Consider the following 23,804-nt stretch of genomic DNA (forward strand, 5'->3'; position numbering starts at 1 on the left):
GGGACGGTGTTCAGGCCCTGAGTCCAAGGCCCAGGACTGGCCAAAAAAAAAAAAAAAAAGTTTTTAAAGTTACTGAGGTTTTCACAATCTGCTGATGTCTTACGCGTTTAAAAAATACCTCTCCAGTTGTACATAGGGATTTTGATTCATCATGTCAGTTTATGAGTACAATGCATCTTGTCAGTGTTACCTTTTCTGTTGTTCTCCTGCATCTATATCAACCCCACCCAAGTTATATGCTTTCATTTTCACATATATACATTAAATATTGTAACTTTCTTTGCTTAACCTTTTCTGGGTCCATTCATCTGTTCCCCTCCCCTTGATGCTTTCCCCCTCCCTGACAAAACATGTTTCCCTTCCTGGTATTTATTTTGTTAAACTGTTCATTATTCAGAGTTACACCATTGTAATCCTGCCCTGCCTACTTCTTCCATACTTGTCAGTTTGCTTGTATGTATGCAATGATTGTTTTCTTGCAATCACATACTACTTCTTTCTGATGAGTAAAATTCCATTGTATATGTGGAATATATTCCGTATGTATAGACCACATTCCAATATATATGCAACATTTTCTTGATCCATTCATCAATTGTAGGACACCTTGGCTGTTTCCAAAGCTTGGAATAGCTTGTGTGAATGGTGCAGCACTGAATGTGAAGGTGCTAGTTTCTTTACTGTATCCTGACTTGTAATATTCTGAATAGATTGGTATCACTGGATCATAATGTAGTTCTGTTGTTAGTTTTTTGAGGAAGGTAACTGAACTTCCTTCCAAAGTGTTTACACTAGTTTACATTTCCACCAACGGTTCAGTAGGATTCATTTTCTCCATATCCTTGCAATATTTGTTCTTGATGATGACGGTTTTTACTGGGTATCTTGATGCAAATAAGGTGGAGTCTCAGTGTTGTTTTGATTTGCATTTCCTTCATGGCCAGAGATGTTGTATTTCTTGGTGTTTAGGGCCATTTTTACTTCTTCTGAAAAGTGTGTTTAGCTTCCATTTATTTATCAAGTTATTGATTCTTTGGATGTTTAGTTTCTTGAGTTCCTAGTATATATATTCTCGGTTTTAGGCCCTGGTCAGATGTATGGCTGGTAAAGATTCTGTAGACTGTAGCTTAGTAGTTACTCCCTTTCTGCTATGAAAAGTTTGTTTTTTGTAGGATTGAACCCTAGCCTCTTATATGCTAAGAATACTCTTACCACTGAGCAATGCCCTAAAATCTTCATTTATTTTATGTATTAGCCATATTTCTATTTTATTTTTCCAGAGCTTTTCATACTTACTTAGCTTATGGCTTAACATTTGAATATGCACTTGTATGTGAGCCACGTCATTTTTTGTTGTTGTCAAGATGATGTACAGAGGGGGTTACATTTACATGCTTAAGGTAGTGAATACATATACATTTCTTGTCATATCTGTTATCCCCTTCCTCATTTTTCTCCCTCCTTCCCTCCCCCGGCCCCTCCCCCACCCCTTGCTTTCTTCATTTTTTTCAAAAACAAAAAAATCTTAATCCATAATATACATTGTCACTCTAGTCTGCAATACTTACCTCCTCTATGATTATTAACTGTGAACCACTTCTTTTTTTTTTCTTTTTTCTTTTTTGCCAGTCCTGGGGCTTGGACTCAGGGCCTGAGCACTGTCCCTGGCTTCTTTTTGCTCAAGGCTAGCACTCTGCCACTGGAGCCACAGCGCCACTTCTGGCCATTTTCTATATGTGTGGTGCTGAGGAATCGAACCTAGGGCTTCATGATACGAGGCAAGCACTCTTGCCACTAGGCCATATTCCCAGCCCAAACCACTTCTATTTAAGACAAGAGTTTTGCTATGTAGCTCAAGGGTGGCTTTGAACTGTGATTCTACTTCTACCTTATGTCCTAGAATGTTTTCTGGTTTCTTGGTTTTCAGAAGGTTTTGGGGACTGTTGGGGTTTTAGGTGTGCCACCATAATGCCAGGCTGGGACTACTCTTTTTGTTTCTTGTTTCTTCATTTTTGTTATTTCTTCCTTTTGTTATTTCAAGAGAATCAAAGTGCTGTCATTTGTGATGTTGACTTAAGACTAAATAAACAATTTTGGTTTTTTCATAGGTTCAAATAAAAAGACAGCTAAGAGAGACAAAAGAAAAGAAAACTGAAAGCTCTTTTAAAAAACAGCTCTCCTGTCATGAAAGTTCTGAAACCTCTACAAGGTAAGTAAGTAATTAACTTTAAAATGGAATCCAGATAAGCAGAGCCAGAAATAGTACCCCCAAAAGAACTTTTTTTCCCCTAAAGTGGACATTTTCAACACATTCCTTCTTTTAAAAAGAATATTGGTATTTTAAAGAAAGGTTGGCTAGGGGCTGGGGATATAGCCTAGCGGCAAGAGTGCTTGCCTCGTATACACGAAGCCCTGGGTTCGATTCCCCAGCACCACATATACAGAAAACGGCCAGAAGCGGCGCTGTGGCTCAAGTGGCAGAATGCTAGCCTTGAGCGGGAAGAAGCCAGGGACAGTGCTCAGGCCCTGAGTCCAAGGCCCAGGACTGGCAAAAAAAAAAAGAAAGGTTGGCTAAAATCTAATGTAATTTGAATTCTACCTTTGGTGAAGATTACAATTTTTTTTTCTTTCTAATCAGTTCTAGAGTAGAGCTTTTATAAAAGTAAATACTTTAGAAGTGTAAGATTTCTATTAAAATTTCTTATTTTTGTGCTTTTCACACATGTTAGTAGCAATTGAAGAATAAGCTTTGGTGGTCATAATATGAATAGTACTGATATGAACATTGTGTAGCAAGTAATTCATGCTGTTACTCTAGTAACAGCAGTCAACATGAGGCAATTATATTTGAAAATAGTAGCTGGAGGTGGAGGTGGTGGCTGATGGCTATACTACTACTTTGGGAGGCTGAGGTTGATGAGAGGACCATAATTTGAGGGCAGCCTTGGAAAATAAAATTTGCGAGACCCATATCTCAGTAGTAAAAAGGCGCTGGGTATTTTAACACATGCCTATCATCCCAGCTATGGTGGAAAGTTAAGTATTGAGAGATTTCAGTCCAGATTGGCCAGGTTGAAAAGCACTGTGCTATCTCAAAAATACCCCAGCCAAAATGGCTCAAGTAGCACCTGGAGCACCTTGCTAGAACAACTACCTAGCAAGCTTGAAGCCCTGAGTTCAAGAAACTACCTATTTTCACAGTTTGGTTCCTTGTATGCAAGCAAGGTACTTGTTACCTTGCTTACTTGTTAATAAGTGTTTACATTTGAAACATTTAAACATACTTGGCTCTTAATTGATATTTTTAACAATCGTCTAGAAATATAGTACTATTCCTTGAGTTTAACAGGCCAAATGCTTATTATATTAATGGACTAAGTTGAAAATGTAAGTAGTACATTGAAAGTTAATAAATATAACCTAATGCATTTAAATAATTTAAGCCCATTTTGATGTGAAATGTATTTAGAGCTTTCTAAAAGTTGTAATTTTGACCCCACATATTGTCTCACTATTAATTCTATAATTCATTAGTATATTTCATTAGAATACTTTTTTTTAAAGACAGAGTACTTAGTAACTAAAGCAATTGGCAATAGTCCCTGAGATTTATTCTTTTGATTCTTGCTGAAAATGCAGTGGTAATCCCTGAAATGATCTCTAAAGCCCATGTCTTACCTGAGTCTAACACAGCTGAGGTTTTTCATGTATTTATCTGCCACCCCTTTCAGACCTCTTATTAGGAGGTGAGATAGGGAAATAACAGTAATAAATTGGTACCTACAGGGTGATATTCTATAGTGTAAGATCTCTATTTTGCTTTTAGTTATGTTTCAGTTATGGTATTTCCAGCTTACAGATCTCACTGACTTTTTGCCATGGCTGGTTTTGAACTACAGTGCTGCCAATCTCCTCTTTACTATTATAGCTGGGATTATAAATGTGAGGCATTGTATTTGGACTCTTGTAGAACTTTCTAATAGCATTAAAAAAATAAGACTTCTATATGGTTTGCATATGAAGCAAAGCATTATTGGTTCAAGATTGCAATGGTGCAACTCATCCCATATTAAAATTTTTCTTAGCACTGTAATATTTCATGTTTCTAAATAATATTTAAACCACTAGCTGGTCTTTAGAGTAAATAAAATTAATGAATTATAATTTTCATTATGCTGGGCAGTGAATTAAAAATATGAACAAATAGGGTTGAGAATGTGGCTTAGTGGTAGAGTGCTTGCCTACCATGCATGAAGCCCTGGGTTCAATTCCTGAGCACTACATAAACAGAAAAAGCTGGAAGTGGCATGATGGCTCAAGTGGTGGAGTCCTAGCCTTGAGCAAAAGGAAACCAGGGACAGTGCTCAGGCCCTGAGTTCAAGCTCCAGGACTGGCAAAAAAAAAAAAAAAGATAAATATGTGAACAAGTACAGTTTTCTTTTAAATCTTTCAAATCTTTATTGATATTTACAGAAAGAAGGCCATAAAAGAAGATTTATTAACTTCAAGATTTTTTTATTTGAAGATGATACATAGTAAGTGATCTTTCACTTTTATGTTCTTTGGGGTGTCAATGTAACAGTCACACCAGAGTTCTCATTAGAAATGGTTTAAATAGGAAAGTAGTTGAGCAGAGCAAAGAACTCTTCAGAGCTCTACACATTGTGTTACATGCTGTAAATTTTGCTTTTGTGGCAGCGTGTAAGCTGTTACTGCCATTCTTTTTTCCTTTTTGCTCAGCTGGGAGGGATGGAGGGGGAGAGAGAGAGAGAGAGAGTGTGTATGTGTGAAGTGTTTCTTGGTTACTTGGTATTTAGCAACCTGCATTGTGGTCTTACCCCACTAATTAGTGTGGAACCCCTTAATGAAAATAGTAAAATACCTGTGGGCCAGTAACTCTTTAAGAAGTAACTAAGGGAAATCTGTGACAGCAAGAAACGAATTCATAATTCCCAGAGACAATTGTGGTTTGTCCTCTAGTTATACTTTTAACTTGAGACTTTATTTGAAAACAGAGCATCTCTCATATACTTAGCTTGCTGAGGAACACATGGGATAGGCCCACTTATAGGAAATAGGGAACAGTTTTGAAAGAAGACTAATGGTATTAGAGGCAAAGATACTTCATCAATGATGAAAGAAAAAAATTATTTTAAAAAAGGTTTCAGGGAAACTTCTTGTCAAATGGTATTTCCCACAGGTTTCGGTCAGCGACCCTACATTATGTAACTAAAACCAAACAAGTACTCAACATATAAAGGTCAAAAATAGACCTCACAGTGTATCACAGTGGCTCAAAAGCTATGTATATATGTTCATATAAGACAAGGATAAGCAAACCCTATTGTCGAAATTACATTTAAAGCCCTAGGTGAATTTCCTTTGGCGTAGGCCACATGGCTACTGTATATGTTTTTGGTACACTGTGTATTGTATATATGTCTACCTGACCTAGGGAAGGGAAAGAAAAACAGGTGTGAGATATCACAAGAAGTGTACACACTGTCCTACTATGTAAATGTACCCCTTTTGCACAACACCTTGTCAAAAAATTTGTTTAATTAATAAATAAATTATAAAACACACACACACACACAAAAAGGTTTCAGGAGGGAGGGGGGAATGAGGGAGGAGGTAACAAACAGTACAAGAAATGTATCCAATGCCTAACGTAAGAAACTGTTACCTCTCTGCATATCAGTTTGACAATAAAAATTAAAAAATAAATAAGGTTTCAGCTAGCGCCAGTAGCTCATGCCTATAATCTTAGTTACTTAGTAGGTTGAGATGTGAAGACTGTGGTTCAAAGCCAGCCCATGCAGAAAAATCCAAAAGACTCATCTCCAATTAACAAGCAAAAAGCTGAAGAGGAGATGCAGTTCATTTTTTTTTGCCAGTCCTGGGGCTTGGACTCAGGGCCTGAGCACTGTCCCTGGCTTCTTTTTGCTCAAGGCTAGCACTCTGCCACTTGAGCCACAGCTCCACTTCTGACTGTTTTCTATATATGTGGTGCTGAGGAATCGAACCCAGGGCTTCATGTATACAAGGCAAGCATTCTTGCCACTAGGCCATATTCCCAGTCCCCGAGAATGTGGTTCTAGTAGTTAGAGCACCTTGAGTTGAAGCTCAAGAGCTAGCACGCACACAAAAAGGCTTTAGAGATTAAAAAGACAGGATAATGACAGAGTTCTGTCCAGGTTGATTGGTGTACATTAGCTAGGAAATTTCTAGAAAGTAGGAAACAAACTTGATGGATAAGTTGATGTATTAGAGTTTTATACTTACCCTGTAGAGAAAACCAAATGAATGGTGAATAATATAGAAAAAAAAGAAAAAGAAAACAAGCCATTTATTAATCTTAGGAAAAACTAAAAGTTATATGAGAGAAATAGTCATATGTCAGTAAGAATGTATTAATGAATAGAGATACATGTTAGAAGACGTACCTAAAGGATTTAATAAGTACTGATTAGTTTTTGTTTTTACTTCATTACATAGTGCTAATACTGAAGCTTGAAGTTGGCCTGAGTGCTCTTTCTTAGGTTTTTGCACAAAGTTGGCCCTCTACCACTTGAGTCATAGTCCCACTTTCAGCTTTTTGCTGGTTAATTGTAAATAAGAGCCATGAATTTTCCTGTTAATGCTGTGATCCTCAAATTTCAGCCTCCTGAGTAGCTAGGATTGCAGGTGCCTGTCTGATGAATATTTTTGGTACATGGAAACCAAGAGTAGGCCTGTGTTGTCTTCTTATAAACCTAAAAAGTGCTGTTCGTCTTTTACATGCATTTCTTTTAGAAAATTTAAATTTAAAAAACTCAAAACCTTATTACTGTTTTATAGGGTTGATTTTTGAGGTCTTTCTAGGAAACTGAAATCTAGAGAAGTTCACTGATACTCAGTACTTTTAAATTGCCATTGGTGCTGCTCTGTACATGGTATTGGCTGTTGACTAGAAAACAGTTCTTTTCATAGAGCATTTTGTCTAATGATAACTTACTGGGAGAGGATTTCAAGTGAAAGAATGGTATGTAAAACAGCATATAGTTATTAAGTATTGAATGAGTCCAAACAACTGAGCTTGTTTAGGTCACAAAAATTACTGTGTGGGCTGGGGATAGAGCCTAGTGGTAGAATGCTTGCTTTGCATGCATGAAGCCCTGGGCTCGATTCCTCAGCACCACATAAACAGAAAAAGCCAGAAGTAGTGCTGTGGCTCAGTGGTAGAATGGAAAGAAGCCAGAGACAGTGGCCCTGAGTCCAAGCCCCAAGACTGCCCCTCCCCCCCAAAAAAATTACTGTGTTACTATAACACAGCAAATTCTTTGTTTAGATGAACAAAAATGATTGTTCCTAAGAATATAGTTGTGGGGGCTGGGAATATGGCCTAGTGGCAAGAGTGCTTACCTCGTATATATGAGGCCCTGGTTTCGATTCCTCAGCACCACATATACAGAAAATGGTCAGAAGTGGCGCTGTGGCTCAAGTGGCAGAGTGCTAGCCTTGAGCAAAAAAGAAGCCAGGGACAGTGCTCAGTGAGTTCACAGCCCAGGACTGGCCAAAAAAAAAAAAAAAAAGGAATATAGTTGTGTACCTACCAAGCATTGTTACTCTTGGCTTCTTAAGGAATTTGTAAAAATCATTGTATAGTAGATTTGTCTTATTTACAGATGCACTGTATGGAGTTTTGACCAAGTCAATAAAAAGAAAGCTCAGGACCAAAAATTTTAAATTCCTGTGTTTACATTGCACAGTGAAGTTGACTAGAGAAGTTCTCAGTTCCATGTATAGTGAGTTATGTTGGAACCATGTGATCTGCTGAGTGGTTCTCTGCCCTTAATTTTGTGAAAAATAAACCTTTTCAAAAGCACACAATGCCCAAAAGCACCACTAAAAATTTGGAAGTTGAGGGCTGGGGATATAGCCTAGTGGCAAGAGTGCCTGCCTCGGATACACGAGGCCCTAGGTTCGATTCCCCAGCACCACATATACAGAAAACGGCCAGAAGCGGCACTGTGGCTCAAGTGGCAGAGTGCTAGCCTTGAGCGGGAAGAAGCCAGGGACAGTGCTCAGGCCCTGAGTCCAAGGCCCAGGACTGGCCAAAAAAAAAAAAAATTTGGAAGTTGGGACAAAAGGACATTGAAACAATAGGGAGTCACCCCAGCTTGCTCCAACCAAATAGTGAGTGAGTTGGGAGTCCCCACACACTGTTCCCCAAGAGATCGAAAACTAAGAAAAATTGAACAGAGTCATAGGCACCAGAAAAGGAAAAAGCTTATTAACTGCACACACACAAAGCAGCAAATTGCCAAGACCCTTCCACACCCCTAGCCAGAGCACCAGCAGACTACAGAACCCAGAGCAGAAAACTCCCACAGCGTGGGAACAGACATCTACAGTTTTCCACCAAACAACGACCCAATACACATTATTCTCAGCAGCCCATGGAACATTCTGTAAAATAGATAGACCATATCATAGTTCACTCAAAGAATTTAAGCAAATACAAGAGGATTGACATAAAGCCTTTGACAAAATACAACATCCATTCATGTTTAAAGCTCTGGAGAGAATAGGAATAGAAGGAACATTCTTTAAAACAATAAGAGCCTTATACGACAGACCAACAGTCAATATACTAAATGGGGAAAAACTGAAACCATGTCCCCTAAAATCAGGAAGACAAGAAGGATGCCTACTCTCTCCACTCCTTTTCCATATAGTTTTGGAATTCTTAGCCTGAGCAATAAGGCAAGAAAAGGACATTAGAAGGATCCAAATATGGAAAGAAGAAATTAAAGTATTCCTATTTTCGGATGACTCAATCTTATACCCGAATGACCCAAAAAACTCCAATCTCAAACTCCTAGAACACTTTGGCAAAGTAACAAGATACAAAATTAACCCACAAAAATCAGTAGCCTTTCTGTACACCAAGAATGTACAAACAGAAAGGGAAATCATGAAAATGACCCCATTTACAATAGCCCCCAAAAGAGAAAGATGTCTAGGAGTTAACCTAAACAAAGATGTAAAGGATCTGTTTAGTGAAAACTATAAAAATATCAAAGGAGAAATCAAAGAGGACCCCAGGAAATGGAAAGACATTCCATGCTCATGGGTAGGTAGAATCATTATTGTGAAAATGGCCAACCTGCCAAAAATGATATACAAACTCACTGCAATCCCCATCAAAATCCCAATGACATTCTAGAGAGAACAACAAAAGACCTAGAATAATTGTAGCCAAAGCAATTCTAGGCAAAAGAAGCAATGCAGGCAGTAAGTATCACAGAACTAGATTTCAAATTCTATTACAGAGCCATAGTAGCAAAAACCAGCTTGGTATTGGCACAAAAATTGACCCAAATATAAAGTTTCTGTACAGCTAAAAACATAGCTGCTAAACTAGAAAGACAGCCAACCAAATGGGAAAAGATACTTACTAGCAATATATCAAAGTCCTAATATCCATCATATATAGGGAACTTAAACTAATCCCTGGGCAAGCAGCTAAAGAGAGACTTTGTAAAAGGTGATTAAGAAACACATGAGGGGGATACCCCACCGCCCTCGGGTACCCCACAGCCGACGCCATGTCCTCCGGGGCCAGCGTCAGCGCCCTGCAGCGCCTGGTGGAGCAACTCAAGCTGGAGGCCGGCGTGGAGCGGATCAAGGTCTCCCAGGCAGCCGCAGAACTTCAGCAGTACTGCATACAGAATGCCTGCAAGGATGCCCTGCTGGTGGGTGTTCCCGCAGGAAGCAACCCCTTCCGGGAACCCAGGTCCTGTGCTTTATTTTAAATAGAAAAGAAGTTCGCTGAGGAATGCCTTCAAGTACAAAGTGACGAATGCCTCCAAGTCTCAAGAAAACACTTTTCTCTAGCCAAATGACTATTAGATCTATTTCACATCTTTTCTGTGGCCTGGTTGTATTAGGCAGATTTACACAGAAATGAACGATTTTCTACTCAACTAAGGTAACTGAGTGAAGGAGTACAGTTCTAAATAATAATGACCTAGTTCTTTTGCTGAAGTGATTTTGTATTAAGACAGCCACCCTAGCCACCAAGTATACCAAAATATACCTCTTTCATAAGAATTTCTGGTTTTGCTATATCTGGACTATTATGTATGTTTTATTTACTGGATGTTTACATTTAGGAAGGAAAACATTTTTGTTTATTAAAACAATTGAGTATTAAAAAAAAGAAGAAACACATGAGGAAATGTTCATCATTCCTGGCCATAAAGGAAAAAATGCAAATGAAAACAACCTTGAGATACCATCTTACCCCAGTCAGAATAGCCTATATTCTGAATTTAGACAGCAACAAATACTGGCAAGGATGTGGAGAAAGAGGAACCCTACTGCACTCCTGGTGGGAATGTAAACTAGTACAACCACTCTGGGAAGCAGTCTGAAGGTTCCTCAAAAAACTAAATATAAATATACCCTATGACTCAGCCATACCACTCCTAGGCATCTATCCTGAGCAATAGGAACCAGGATACTACAAGGACAACCTGCACATCCATGGTCATTGCTACACTGTTCATAGTAGCCAAGATATGGAAACAACAGATGCCCACTACATAGGAATGGATCCAAATAATGTGGTAACTTTATACAATGGAATTTTACACAGCTATTAGAAATGATAAAATAATGGCATTTGCAGGGAAATGGACAGAACCAAAACAAGTCATGTTGAGTGAGATAAGCTAAGCTTAGAGAGAGACAGTGGCACATGGACGTTAGACTGAAAGTGCAAAGTAAATGGGACTTAAGATACCAATACACAGTGAGATTAAAAAAGGACAGTCTTCATATGTACATAAAATAAGATACAGGATGAAAAGAACCCCAAAAATAAGGAAACAAAGGACCTCTTCTTTAATTGGTCTTATCATTTTTAGATGACTGTATTCTTTGCCTCATATATGGTGTATACATGTGTGCATCTGAGGGATACTGGGAGGAGGGCACAGAATGAGTGGAAAGTGGGTGAAAAAGTACAGCAGAGGAGCCCATCACCTGCCCTGGGAATGGATGAAATTGAACTAAGCAACTCAAGGGTGGTGATGGGAGGGAGGAAATGAGAGAGAAAGAGGGAACAGATGATACTAAACAAAAGGAAAGAAATGTACCTGTCACCTGATCTGGAGGAAGTTAGTTTTATTGATAATGTTCATAGAGTTCATAAGCCTTGTAGATTAGAATCATGATGTTCATCATTATGAAGGTTAAAATGTGTACTTTGAAGTTTATGTAGTTACTTAATCTCAAAGAAAAATAATTAGAAGTTGGGATCAAAAGTAAAAGTTTTGGCAGTCCTCCAAAGCCAGAGAGGACATATAATGTGCTTAGGTGATAAAGTGAAAATTTAAGATTTATTGAAAAGGAGGTATATCTTTAGTGAAAGTTGTGTGTTATTTAAGGGCTAAATGAGTAAAGTATCAGAATAGCCCTGAACTCTACATCCTGAACATGCACTGGTTTTCCTCACTGGGGGAGAGGGGTCTCCTTGGAACCATGTGTCCACTAATAGCAACATCTACTGTATCACACCATTTCATATACATTAAAGGGTACAACAGTAAGTTTTTGAAACCTAGTCACCTTATCTTCCCCCAGTGTTCAATCACTTTTGTTACAACTGTAATGTGAGGAATGGATAGTAACTCTACACAGCCATTATATCATAGCCTACAAGGAAATTATAATTCTATTTATTATTAGGAAGTACCCTATTACCAACTGGAGTAAAAGGATGAAGACTAAAAACGCCATGATTTCATTGTAGAAGGAAACAACCTTAAATTTTTTTAAAAATCCTCTTCTTCTTCTTCTTTTTTTTTTTTTTTTTTTTTTGAGACAAAGTCTTTCCATGTATCTCAGGGTGGCCTAGAAATCTTAATAGTCCTTTTGCTTTTCCTCCTGAGTGCTAAGGTTACTGGAATGTTCCACTACACACCACACCACAGAATAGGCCTTCTAAGTATTCAATGTGATTTATTTTGGGGAAAACCAATAGACTCTTTGGGGAGCAAACATGGTTGAAATCTGAAGGATAGTTTTCATTTTCACTCTAGACTTTTCTCAAAATTTTGAGGAGGTAACTACCAGTAGCAGTTTATTGTGGACCATCCCGGATATTCATAAAGTAAGATGACTAATAACAGAGGCTTGGTGGGAAAGAAAACCAAAAGTAGTAATCTATAACCATATTGATAGAAACTTTAGTAGAATTTCTTTCCTTTTCCTTGTTTCCTTTTTTAAAAATTTATTTTATTTTTATTTAAGTATTTGTACAAAGGAGTTGCCATTTAACAAAGCAGCTCATGAATACCAATATATCTTGATCAACATTCTCACCCATTCCTCCCCTAACTACCCTTCCCACCAGTCTTCTTAATTTTGTAGGATATCCTGGATTCATGACTGCATTCTACTCCTCTTTTCTTCTTTATTCATCAACCTTATGCCCCTTGGAATGGAATAGATGACCCAGAAATCAATCCACAGAACTACAGCCATTTAATATTTGATAAGGGAGCCAAACTAACTTCTTCTGGAAGAACGATAGCCTCTTCAAAAAATGATGCTGGCAAAGCTGGATTTCCACATGCAGAAAACTGAAATTAGCTCCTTATATATATCACCTTGCACCAGCATTAACTCAAAATGGATCAAAGAATTCATTGTAAGGCCTGAAATTATAAAGCGATTACAAGAAAGATGAGAGGAAATATTAGGGCTCCTAGACACAAGTAGAAACTTTCTGAGCAAAGATCTAGAAGCACAATAAATCAAATAAATAAATGGAATGTGTTCTCTGACTAAAAATTATGTGCACAGCAAAGGACATAGCCCACAAGCTAAAAAGACAGCCTACAGAATGGGAGAAAATTTTTGTCAGCTACATATTAGATGGTGCCTAATATCTCAAATATACAGAAAAATTTAAACTTTGAAAAAACCAGCAACCCAATTAATAAATGGGCTACTGTGCTAAGAGAGTCTTCATAGAAGAAGTAGAAATGGCCAATAGACACATGAAGAAGTGCTCAACATCTCTGGCCATAAATGCAATGCAAATCAAAATAACATTTAGATTTCACTTCACCCTAGTTAGAATAGCCATTGTCAAGAAAATGAATGATAACTTGCCAGAGAGGATTTGACCCAAAGGGAATCCTAATAAAAATCTTGGTGGTAATGCAAACTTGTTCAACCTTGTTTCCTTCTTGAGACCTGTCTTGGAGCTTGAATGTGGGGTCTTGGGCACTGCCACTGAGATTTTTTTGCTGAAGACCAGCATTCTACCACTTGCCACAGCTTCACTTCTGGCTTTTTGATGATTGAGAGTCTCATGGACTTTCCTGCCCAGGCTCGTTTTGAACCTCGATTCTCAGATCTCAGCTTCCTGAATAGTTAATATTATAGACAAGCCATTGTTGTCTTGCTTCCTTTGTCTTTCTTAATAATGGTGTAGTATTCGTGGAAATATCTAGTTAAATTCTTTATATTTAAAGAAAACAAGTCATAAGCAATTGAGCCAACAGCAGGGCTGTAGAAAGATAGATCCAGCCAGTGCTAGTGGCTCATACTTATAATCCTAGCTACTTAGGAGGCTGAGATGCTAAGATACTGGTATTAAAGCCAGCATGGGGAGGAAAGTCTACGAGAGTTTTACCTTCAATTAACCACCAACCAGCCAGAAATGGAGCCATGATAGAACCTGCTGGCCTTGAGCATGAAAGCTCAGGAACAGCGCTCAGGACTGGCACCAACCAAAAAAAAAAAAAAAATGTGTTTGTGTGTGTGTGTGTATGTATATTTCCACCAGTACTACTAGTTTATTCCTCATTGAAGGAGTACTTACTAGAAGTTGATAGCTATCATTGGCTGGTTTATGGCGAAGAAAGGCTTGTGACCTTATGTTTCCCTTGGTTAGCTTCTACTTGAGATGAGGGGGGTAGGGTAGTACCGGTTAGTTTCTACTTGAGATGAGGGGGGTAGGGTAGTACCTGACTTAGGAATAGCTGGAAAAGAAATATGAAGTACATTTCACTGATGATTGTATATGCCATGCACCACATTTTGTTGTTACAGGTAAGTTTGTATGAGGTAGCAGAAAACGTTAATGGGATTCTTAATGTGATTTCTGCCCTCAGCAGATCAGTTTCCTATATTGTGTTTTTTTATATTTTCTTGTTAATAAGATGAAGTTAGCTTCTGTGGGGAAAAATCATATGAAGTAGAAAAGTTGTTTTAGCTTTCTCTTCCAAGTACCACAGGTTTTCATCCTTTTAAAGTAAAAATTAAGACAGAGTAACAACATCCTTTTTTTGTTTTTGTACAGGAAAGTCTTCAAACAGTAAAACAGAAGGACAGAAAAATGCAGTAATAAAGACAGATAAGGTTTGTTGAAGTTTCTTTTTCTTAGACAATAACACTGGTTATTGCTTCAGATATATAAAAGTATTTAATTGTAACTATTAGATACCTATTAAGGAAGTTTTGTTTTCTGTTTCACTAACTGCTTTTTGCATTTCTAGCCTCGAAGATCAAATCAGTGTACAAGTTATTGCTTCAGAAATTTTTTCTCCAATATGTTTCCTTCTAGTAGTCACACTGGAGAATCTTTTACCTATAGAGCTTACTGGTTAGTATTTTCTACTTTTCATTTATGCTGCGTGTGTGTGTGTGTGTGTGTGTGTGTGTGTGTGTGTGTGTGTGTGTGTTTTAATCATAATTTACTTTTGGTAGAAATTCATAATATGGTCTCAGTAAAAATGATGAAAACTTTTGGAAAACAGACTAGCTCTCTTGATGAGGAAGCCTGTTTTGTGAGTGTCTCCATGAAGTTCCTACATATACTAGTGGGCTTTGTTTTATTAAAAGTTGTTCAGTCCAGGACTGGTGGTTTAATTACAATTTTAGCTTGTCAAGAAATGGAAATTGGGAAGATAGAGGCTTTGAAGAAAGTATAAATAGGCAGATCACAATCCTGGCTGACCCTGCCTTAAGGGAACCGTCCGAAAAATAATGAAAGCAAAAATTGCTGGTAGGGCCCAAGTGATAAGCGTGGGACTCTGAGTTCAAATCCTAGTTTCCCCCTGTCCCCCACACCTAATGTTCAACACAATCTTCTTATACAGTGGGGGAAGAAGGCTATTTGTTAACCTGTAGAGGTAGTGCTTAATAAAGCAGAATGCTTTTGGAACAAACTTAAGTACCCTATCTCAATCCTTAGTGACTTTGAATTAATAGTGACTGGCATGAGTATGATGGGTAAATATTTGTGTTGAATTTGAAGATTAAGTAGAGATCTTAAAAATTATACAGTTGAATTAATAATGGTAAAATAGATTGTGTAATTTAATTTTAGAGTTTGTCCAAGTACCAAAGAAACAGTTATATCATGAGCTTTTTGAAAAGCTGAAGTATGTCCATTTTTGGCTGTAGTAACCATACTCACTTTTATTTTTCCCCATTACCTTATATCTAGTTTAAAATGGAAAACTATTACTTTAGATTTCTCTCACTAGCACAGTTGGTAGTCATAAGTGACTATTAAAAATTATGTCATGGTCTAGGAATGTAGATTAGTGGTAAACTGCTTGCCTAGCATGCATGAAGCCCTGGGTTCGAGTCCTCGGTACCACATTAACAGAAAAAAATGGAAGTGGTGCCATGGCTCAAGTGGTAGAGTGCTAGGCCTTGAGCAAAAGAAGCTCGAGGTCAGTGCCCAAGCCCTGAGTTCAAGCCCTAGGGCTGGCAAAATATATATATAGTAATAATAATAAATATAAAATAAATAAATAAAAATTATGTCATTTAAACAAGATGTGGTGAAGCACACTAGTTTTCAGCATTTTAGAGACTGAAGCAGGAAGATAGCAAATTCTAAGCCGGCCTGAGGTGTGTACATAGTGACACCGTTTCTCAGTAAAACATTAGGAGCTGGAGGCATGTGTCAAGTGGTAGAGAGCCAGCAGTGAGAAAGCAAACTGAGCAAGGAGGTAAGGCACTGAGTTGAAGCCACAGTATTTGCCTAAGGATAAAAAGGGATAGAAACTCAAGTATTATTTTCAGGTTCAATTAAACATAATTTTTATTTCTGTTGTGAAATTCTCATATTTTAGAGATGGATTTATTTTAAGCTTAAAGGGAAAAACTTTTTTTTTGCCAGTCCTGGGGCTTGAACTCAGGGGCTGAGCATTGTCCCTGGCTTCTTTTTGTTCAAGGCTTGCACTCTACTACTTGAGCCACAGCATCACTTGTGGCATTTTCTGTTTATGTGGTGCTGAGGACTTGAACCCAGGGTTTCATGTATGTGAGGCAAGTGCTCTACCACTAGGCCATATTCCCAGCCCCAGAAAAACTTTTTTTTTTAATAAGTATAATCCATAATGCTAGGCGTAATTGCTGCTTTTCTTGGTATATCCTTGTTGTTATTGTAAATTTCAATTTTTAAAATTCTGAAGAAATTATTTATCTTTTAGTACAGAATTTATAGAAGTCAGTGAAATCAGTGCATTGATTATGCAGAAAAGACAAGAACTGGAACTGTCATGGTTTCCTGGTACATTACCTGGAAGTGGAAGGTAAAAGAAATGTTTGCATATTAATATAAAAGCAGGATATCATTGTACTTAAGTACAGGGGTATTTTATTTCTTATCATCCCAATGAATTTTTGTTTTAATAAGCATGTTGTTTACAATATAGATTCACTATTGGTAATAGGATTCAGACTTATCTTTTCACTTTCCCCCTTGTAGTTTTACCTGTATGCTGTCTGCTGAAGCATTGTTTCTATTTCCATTCGGAAACATACTCTACAAAGTAGCTTTTTAATCAAGTGCCTGCTCTACTTTGGTGTTCAGAACTCTTCTGCAATATAGCCCTTCCCCTCTTAGTTAATTAAGTCAGAAAGCCACTAGTATGGTTTCAGGTACATTTGTACTTAAGAATTGCACCTGCAAGTAGCACTATGGCTCAAGTGATAGAGCTCTAGCCTTGAGCTTAACAGCTTAGGGACAGCGCACAGGCCCAGAGTTCAAGCCCCACAACTGACACACACACCCCCACCCAAACAAAAAAGAATCCTACCTGATATTTATTGAAGTCGGGTTTTTTTGGGAGATGTAAGCTTAAGAAATGGATTGGGTTTGAATACAGAAATTTTTAGGGTTCTTGTTCATAGAGACACTTAGGACTTTGAAGAGCCACCTCAGATCAAGAATTTAAAAATGCAATATAGCAATAAAAATTTGCTTGATACTTAGCCATTAGCCATGTTCTGGTAGCTCATGCCTGTAATCCTAGCTATTCAAGAGGTTGAAGTCTACAGATCAGACTTCAAAGATAGCCTGTGCAGAAAAGTGTTCAAAATTCTACCTCCAAGTAATCAGCAAAAATACTGGCTTGCAGGTATGATAAATCACCAGTCATAAACAAGCATGCTAAGCGAGTCCTGAGTTAAAACTCCACTTAATGTAAAACAAAACCTAACACCACCTCCCCAACTCACAAAGTTACTACTTGTCTTGAAAAGTGGGAGGGAAAAGGGGGTAGTACAAAAGAATATGAGAAAGCTTTCCATCTGTTTCCTGACTCTGGGGTATAGGTTACACAAAACATCACACAACTCTACACTTAAAAATCTGTTTTATGTTGGGTTACATTGAAAATGATTTTTTTAGAGTAGCAAGAAAAGCTAAAACAAGGTTTTGACAAAATATTAAATTTTTTGAAAGAGAAAAACATGTATAATTTTCTTTCATCTCTTTTTTTTTCATTTCTTTATTGTCAGAGTGACGTACAGAGGGGTTACATTTCTTATCCAACTTGTTACCTCCTCCCTCATTTTTTTTTCCAAATTTTTGTTATCAAACTGATGTACAGAGAGGTTACAGTTTCATACGTTAGGCATTGGATACATTTCTTGTACTGTTTGTTACCTTGTCCCTCATACCCCCCTCCCCTTACCCTTTCCCCCCCCCGAGGTGTTCAGTTCACTTACACCAAACAGTTTTGCAAGTATTGCTATTGTAGTTGTTTGTCTTTTTTTACCCTGTGTCTCTCAATTTTGGTATTCCCTTTCAATTTCCTAGTTCCAATACCAGTATACACGGTTTCCAATATACTCAGATAAGATTACAGAGATAGTGTAGGTATAACCACAGGAAGGTGATACAAGAACATCATCAATAGTAGAAACTACAGATACACATGGGACGTTGAAAGTAGTTACAACAGTGATATAACAATTGTCTCCATAACATGGAGTTCATTTCACTTAGCATCATCTTAGGTGTTCATAAGGGTATAGCTATTGGGCCTTGTGATGCTCTGCTATGACTTGCCTAAACCTGTACTAATTATTCCCAATAAGGGAGACCATAGAGTCCATGTTTCTTTGGGTCTGGCTCACTTCACTTAGTATAATTTTTTCCAAGTCCTTCCATTTCCTTATAAATGGGACAATGTCATTCTTTCTGATAGAGGCATAAAATTCCATTGTGTATATGTACCACATTTTCCTGATCCATTCGTCTCCTGAGGGGCATCTGGGTTGGTTCCAGATTCTCGCTATGACAAATTGTGCTGCGATGAACATTGTTGTGCTGGTGGCATTACTGTGATTTTGTTTGTGGTCTTTTGGATAGATACCCAAAAGTGGGGCTGCTGGGTCATAGGGGAGTTCTATATTTAGCCTTCTAAGGAATCTCCATACTGCTTGCCAGAGTGGCTGAACCAGTTTACATTCCCACCAACAATGAAGTAGGGTTCCCCGAAACTGCATGCTTTTAAAGGATTTTTTTTCTTTGTGGTCAATTAGTATACATCTTCAGGTAATCTGCAGTTTATTTTTATTTTCAGAATTGGTTTTGTACCTTGGAACGTTGAAACAGAAGTCCTTCCTCTCATCTCTTCTGTGTTACCAAGAAGTATTTTTCCAACAAATACTATGTCATTAGAAAATTTCGGTAAAGTTTATAAAACTACTTTTCTGTTTTAAAAGTTAAATTTAACTTTTAGTTAACTTTTGAGTTGATCTAGAAAAACTGTGAAATTATTGTAATGTCGATATTTCTTTAAATAATTGGACAGTGACATAAATTATTACAACTAGACTATACATACATAATACTTTTCATTATGTGGTACTGTTTTTAAAGAGCTGAATACACTTCACACTATTGATATTAGCTATATACTTGTAGTTTGACTCATAGTATTTTGTTTTACTGCATTAGACTCGTTATGCTATAATGAAACTTAATGAAAACTTGATGTTATTTTTTCCCAATATTGTCAGGTACTTCTTGCAAAGGTAATACATTAGCACATACCCAAGAAGGAGATGAAAAAAAGCAAGCTTCTGGGTCATCAAACACTAGAGGATCAAGACGAAAACCTACAACCACAACTCCTACAAGGAGATCTACACGTAACACAAGAGCTGAGACTGTTAGTCAGTCTCAGAAATCCCCAGTATCAAGTAATTCTGGGTGTGATGCTCCAGGTAACAATATTCCTCCTGAAAGTGTTTCGTCTCCAGTCGAGTCAGAAAAGCAAAGAAGACAGGCTCCAAAACGTAAGTCCATTAGGAGAGGAAGAAAACCACCTTCACTGAAAAAGAAACTTCGGAGGTCTGTGCCTTCCTCTGAAAAAACATCTTCTAGTGATTCAGTGGAAGAAGAAATAACAGAATCTGACACACCACCAGTATTAGAGAAAGAGCAACAATCAGATGTTGAAAGTAGTAATGTTTGTTCCTTGCAAACAGATGTAGAAAACCAGTTGTCTGATTGTTTGGAAAGGTGCAGTGAACAAATAGGAGAAAATGAGGACCATATTGAGAATCATGATTCAGAGGGAAAATTAGAATCTTCAGATCCAAAATCTTGTAATCAAGATACTTCTGTGCTTGTTAGTGAGGAGGGGGGGATTGAAAAACTTGAGAATACAGGTATAGAGGCTGAAGTTTCATGTTTAGAAAATGAGATTTCTGAAGATATTTTTGAAAAAGAAAATGAACCATTAGAAAATCATGATCAGGTTTCTGGATCTTCAGAATCAGAGGTGAAGGCAGTTACATGCGTAGATCATCCTCCAGATTATTTGAAGCCTGAAGTATGCCAAGCAGTATCAAGTCCGCTAGATGGAACTCCGGACAATGCAGAGTCAGTGATCAATGAAGAAAAATTAGTGGATAATGTCACAGGAGAAGTTACTGATCATAATAAGGATTCTGCAGTGAAAACAGAAGAGATTGTAGAGAGACCTAAGTTACAATCTTTGGAGGGTGAAATTATACAGAGAGTGGATAAGAAGTCTATTGAAAGCTCAGAGATTCAGTTTATTGGGAATGTTGAAACTGAAAATGCAGTAATAACTGCCACCTGCAATAATTCAGAAAATGAAAATATGAATAGCAGTCAAGACTCTGAAAGTAGAAATGATACTCCGTCGGACAAATCTTTAAAAGATAAAACTGAATCTCCAGTTGAGCATCCTATGGAGCTGCTTCAGACACCCATTGAGCAGATTGAGATGCACTTTAGTGAGGACAATAATGAAATGATACCTATGGAGTGTGATTCACTTTGCAGTGATCAAAATGAATCTGAAATTGAATCATCTGCAAATACTGATTCTAAACAGTTGAGTGAAGATTCTGTGACACACGGTTCTGAAACTAGTAAGACATTATCTGATCCTACAAACATAAAGGGTGAAACATCTCAGCCATCAGAGAGCCCAGTAGATCCCATAGATAAAGCCAAAAAGCCTCGTACCCGCAAGTCTAGATTTCATTCTCCATCTACTACTTGGTCTCCGAACAAAGATACTACCCAAGAAAAGAAGAGATCTCAGTCTCCATCTCCCAAGAGAGAAACTGGAAAAGAAAGCAAGAAGTCTCAGTCACCATCTCCTAAGAAAGAATCTGCAAGGGGACGGAGAAAATCTCGTTCCCAGTCCCCAAGAAAAGACATGACAAGAGAAAAGAGGCGCAGCCAGTCAAGATCTCCAAAAAGAGATAGTACTAGGGAAAGTAAAAGATCTGCATCACCATCCCCAAGGAGAGATACTTCTAGAGAGAACCGAAGATCTCAGTCAAGAGTGAAAGATTCCTCAAAGGAAAAGTCTAGGTCCCGGAGCAGAGAAAGAGAAAATGATAGAGATGGACAGAGGAGAGATCGAGATCGAGAAAGAAGAACCAGAAGGTGGTCTAGGTCCAGATCTCGTTCTAGATCACCATCAAGATCAAGAACAAAAAGTAAAAGTTCATCATTTAGCAGAAATGAAAGAGACAGTTACTCTCCTCGGTGGAAGGAAAGATGGACAAATGATGGTTGGAGGTGCCCACGAGGAAGTGATCGCTACAGAAAGAATGACCTCGAGAAACAGAACGAAAATACAAGAAAAGAAAAGAATGACGTCAGTCTAGATACTGATGATCCAAATTCTTCTGACAAATGTAGAAATGATTGTCCCAGTTGGGTAACAGAAAAAATAAATTCTGGGCCTGATCCAAGGACCAGAAATCCAGAAAAGTTAAAAGATTCCCACTGGGAAGAAAATAGAAATGAAAATTCAGGGAACTCTTGGAATAAGAACTTTGGTTCGAGTTGGGTATCTAACCGTGGTAGAGGTAACCGAGGTAGAGGCACATACAGAGGTGGCTTTGCCTACACAGATCAGAATGAAAACAGGTGGCAGAACAGAAAACCCCTCTCAGGTAATTCAAATAGTTCAGGGAATGATTCTTTCAAGTATATGGAACAGCAGCCCTACAAGCGGAAAAATGAGCAAGAGTTCTCCTTTGATACCCCAGCAGATAGGTCAGGATGGACCTCTGCATCTAGTTGGGCTGTGAGAAAGAATTTGCCTGTAGATGTACAGAACTATTATTCACGACGAGGGAGGAATTCTTCAGGTTCACAGTCTGGATGGATGAGACAAGAAGAGGAAACAACTGAACAGGGTAATGTATTCTCTATTTACTGTTGCTGTTTTACTTCAAGAAAGATTATAAATTAATACCTTACAGGAATTGAAATCCCCATTCATAATTTTTATAATATGAAACAGGACCTTCATTTACAAAGTTACTATACAAATACATATATTCATATATACATATGTAAATATTTATTATTTTTTAACCCCACCTTTGCTTCTGGTTTTGCCAAAGGTTATTATATGCTATTTGCTACAATAGAAGAGTTTGGGGTGTTCATCAGTGGGATTTAACTTCTATTTCATTTGTTTCAGATGTGAATATTTGTATTTTTACTAGTCATTATTGTTATACAATAAGTCACTCCAATAGTAATTAACCTTTCCTTGGTTTTTCTTTTTACAAATATTCCATGAGGGACTGGGAATGTAGCTTAGTGGTAGAGTGCTTGCCTAGCATGCATGAAGCCCTGGGTTCGAATCCTCAGCACCACATAAACAGAAAAGGCCAGCTGTGGCTCAGGTGGTCTCAGAGTGCTTAGCCTTGAGCAAAAAGAAGCCAGGGACAGTGCTCAGGCCCTGACTCCAAGCCCCAAGTCTGGCAAAAAAAAAAATATATATTCCGTGAGAACAGGCTATTGAAGGTACTAAAAATGGGCTTATTAACCAGTTAAGTTTTATAAAATCTTTTTCAAACTTGTAATTTCTTAAACTGATTCTTTGCTAATGTTGATGTTTGTGATAATGTGAATGTATTCTTTAATTCTGAATGTTTTCTTTTTGTTGGCAAATGATTACATTTGTAAGAATGACAAACTCAGCAAAGGGGAGGCTTGGTGTGCTGGCTGCTAGTTGGTGGTAGTTTGCTTTTCTGTTAGAGATTGTAATGTGTTTTTTTTTTCCTTTTTTTGATAGATTCTAACCTAAAAGACCAAACAAATCAACAAGTTGACAGTTCTCAACTGCCTATAACTATGATGCAACCACAAATGAACGTAATTCCGCAACAAATGAATGCACAGCACCAGCCAATGAGTATCTTTCCATACCCAGTGGGTGCTCATGCCCCCTTGATGAACGTCCAGCGCAGCCCTTTTAACATGCATCCTCAGCTCCCCCTGCATCTCCACACAGGAGTGCCTCTCATGCAGATGGCTGCTCCTACCAGCGTAACTCAGGGACCACCCCCTCCTCCTCCACCACCTCCCCCTTCCCAACAAGTCAGCTACGTGGCTTCACATCCAGATGGAAATCAGTCGCAGGTACGTTTTTAGCAATTCACGTTTACTCACAATTGTTATAAACATTTAACTATTAGGGACAGATGTTCAAGAAAGGGCTTTCTTCATTCAGAAATAGTTGTTGATTTGATTACATTTATCATAAATCCCTCCTAATCCGGTTTATTACTTTTTTTAACCTCCATTTCTGACTCCCAAATAATGCCAAGCTTATTAGATCCAGTTAATTGTGGTGGTGGTGGTGTTTTATTTTTCCTCTTCAGTCTGTTTAAGACCAAATTATAAGTCAAGTTAGAATTAAATGAAACACTCTTAAATCCCCCCTCATTTTTTTTTAACTTTTGGGACAGGATAGTGGGAATTAATTATTAACTATGATAAAAGCTTTTTATTGTCCTATTTGTATAAATGCTAAAGATAAGTGTTTATTATCCTATACTGTGTTGATTTCCAGGGTTTTATGTGCTAAAAAGAAATGCCTCTGTGAGACAGAAAATTAGAATAATAGGCAGTCGTTGTGTTCCTTGTTTTTTGTGCCTGCCTTTTAGAACCTAGAATTCTGAGGATAAGGTAGCTCCACATG

General features: G+C 37.8%; 2 protein-coding genes across 3 annotated transcripts in view; both read left to right on the forward strand.

The window, feature by feature from the left end:
- The window catches only part of Scaf11 (SR-related CTD associated factor 11), a 72,308-nt gene that overhangs the window by 45,788 nt on the left and 2,716 nt on the right, over positions 1 to 23,804 (forward strand). For both annotated transcript variants that reach the window (XM_048365902.1, XM_048365911.1), the window contains exons 5-12: positions 2,109 to 2,209; positions 4,474 to 4,535; positions 14,366 to 14,424; positions 14,562 to 14,668; positions 16,512 to 16,613; positions 18,894 to 19,000; positions 19,333 to 22,005; positions 22,896 to 23,242. In XM_048365902.1, coding sequence (XP_048221859.1) covers positions 2,109 to 2,209; positions 4,474 to 4,535; positions 14,366 to 14,424; positions 14,562 to 14,668; positions 16,512 to 16,613; positions 18,894 to 19,000; positions 19,333 to 22,005; positions 22,896 to 23,242 — 3,558 coding nt within the window. The remainder of the gene's footprint in view (positions 1 to 2,108; positions 2,210 to 4,473; positions 4,536 to 14,365; positions 14,425 to 14,561; positions 14,669 to 16,511; positions 16,614 to 18,893; positions 19,001 to 19,332; positions 22,006 to 22,895; positions 23,243 to 23,804) is intronic.
- On the forward strand, positions 9,562 to 9,934 carry LOC125365699 (guanine nucleotide-binding protein G(I)/G(S)/G(O) subunit gamma-10). The gene has a single exon (XM_048365936.1). It carries the CDS (start codon positions 9,594 to 9,596, stop codon positions 9,798 to 9,800), a length of 207 nt encoding a protein of 68 aa, XP_048221893.1. The 5' UTR covers positions 9,562 to 9,593; the 3' UTR covers positions 9,801 to 9,934.

The sequence above is a fragment of the Perognathus longimembris genome, chromosome 1 (assembly GCF_023159225.1).
Source record: "Perognathus longimembris pacificus isolate PPM17 chromosome 1, ASM2315922v1, whole genome shotgun sequence".
In the NCBI taxonomy this organism is placed as follows: Eukaryota; Metazoa; Chordata; class Mammalia; order Rodentia; family Heteromyidae; genus Perognathus; species Perognathus longimembris.

Coding starts and splice junctions, on each gene's coding strand:
- LOC125365699 (XM_048365936.1), top strand. CDS start 9,594: ATGTCCTCCGGGGCCAGCGTCAGCGCCCTGCAGCGCCTGGTGGAGCAA.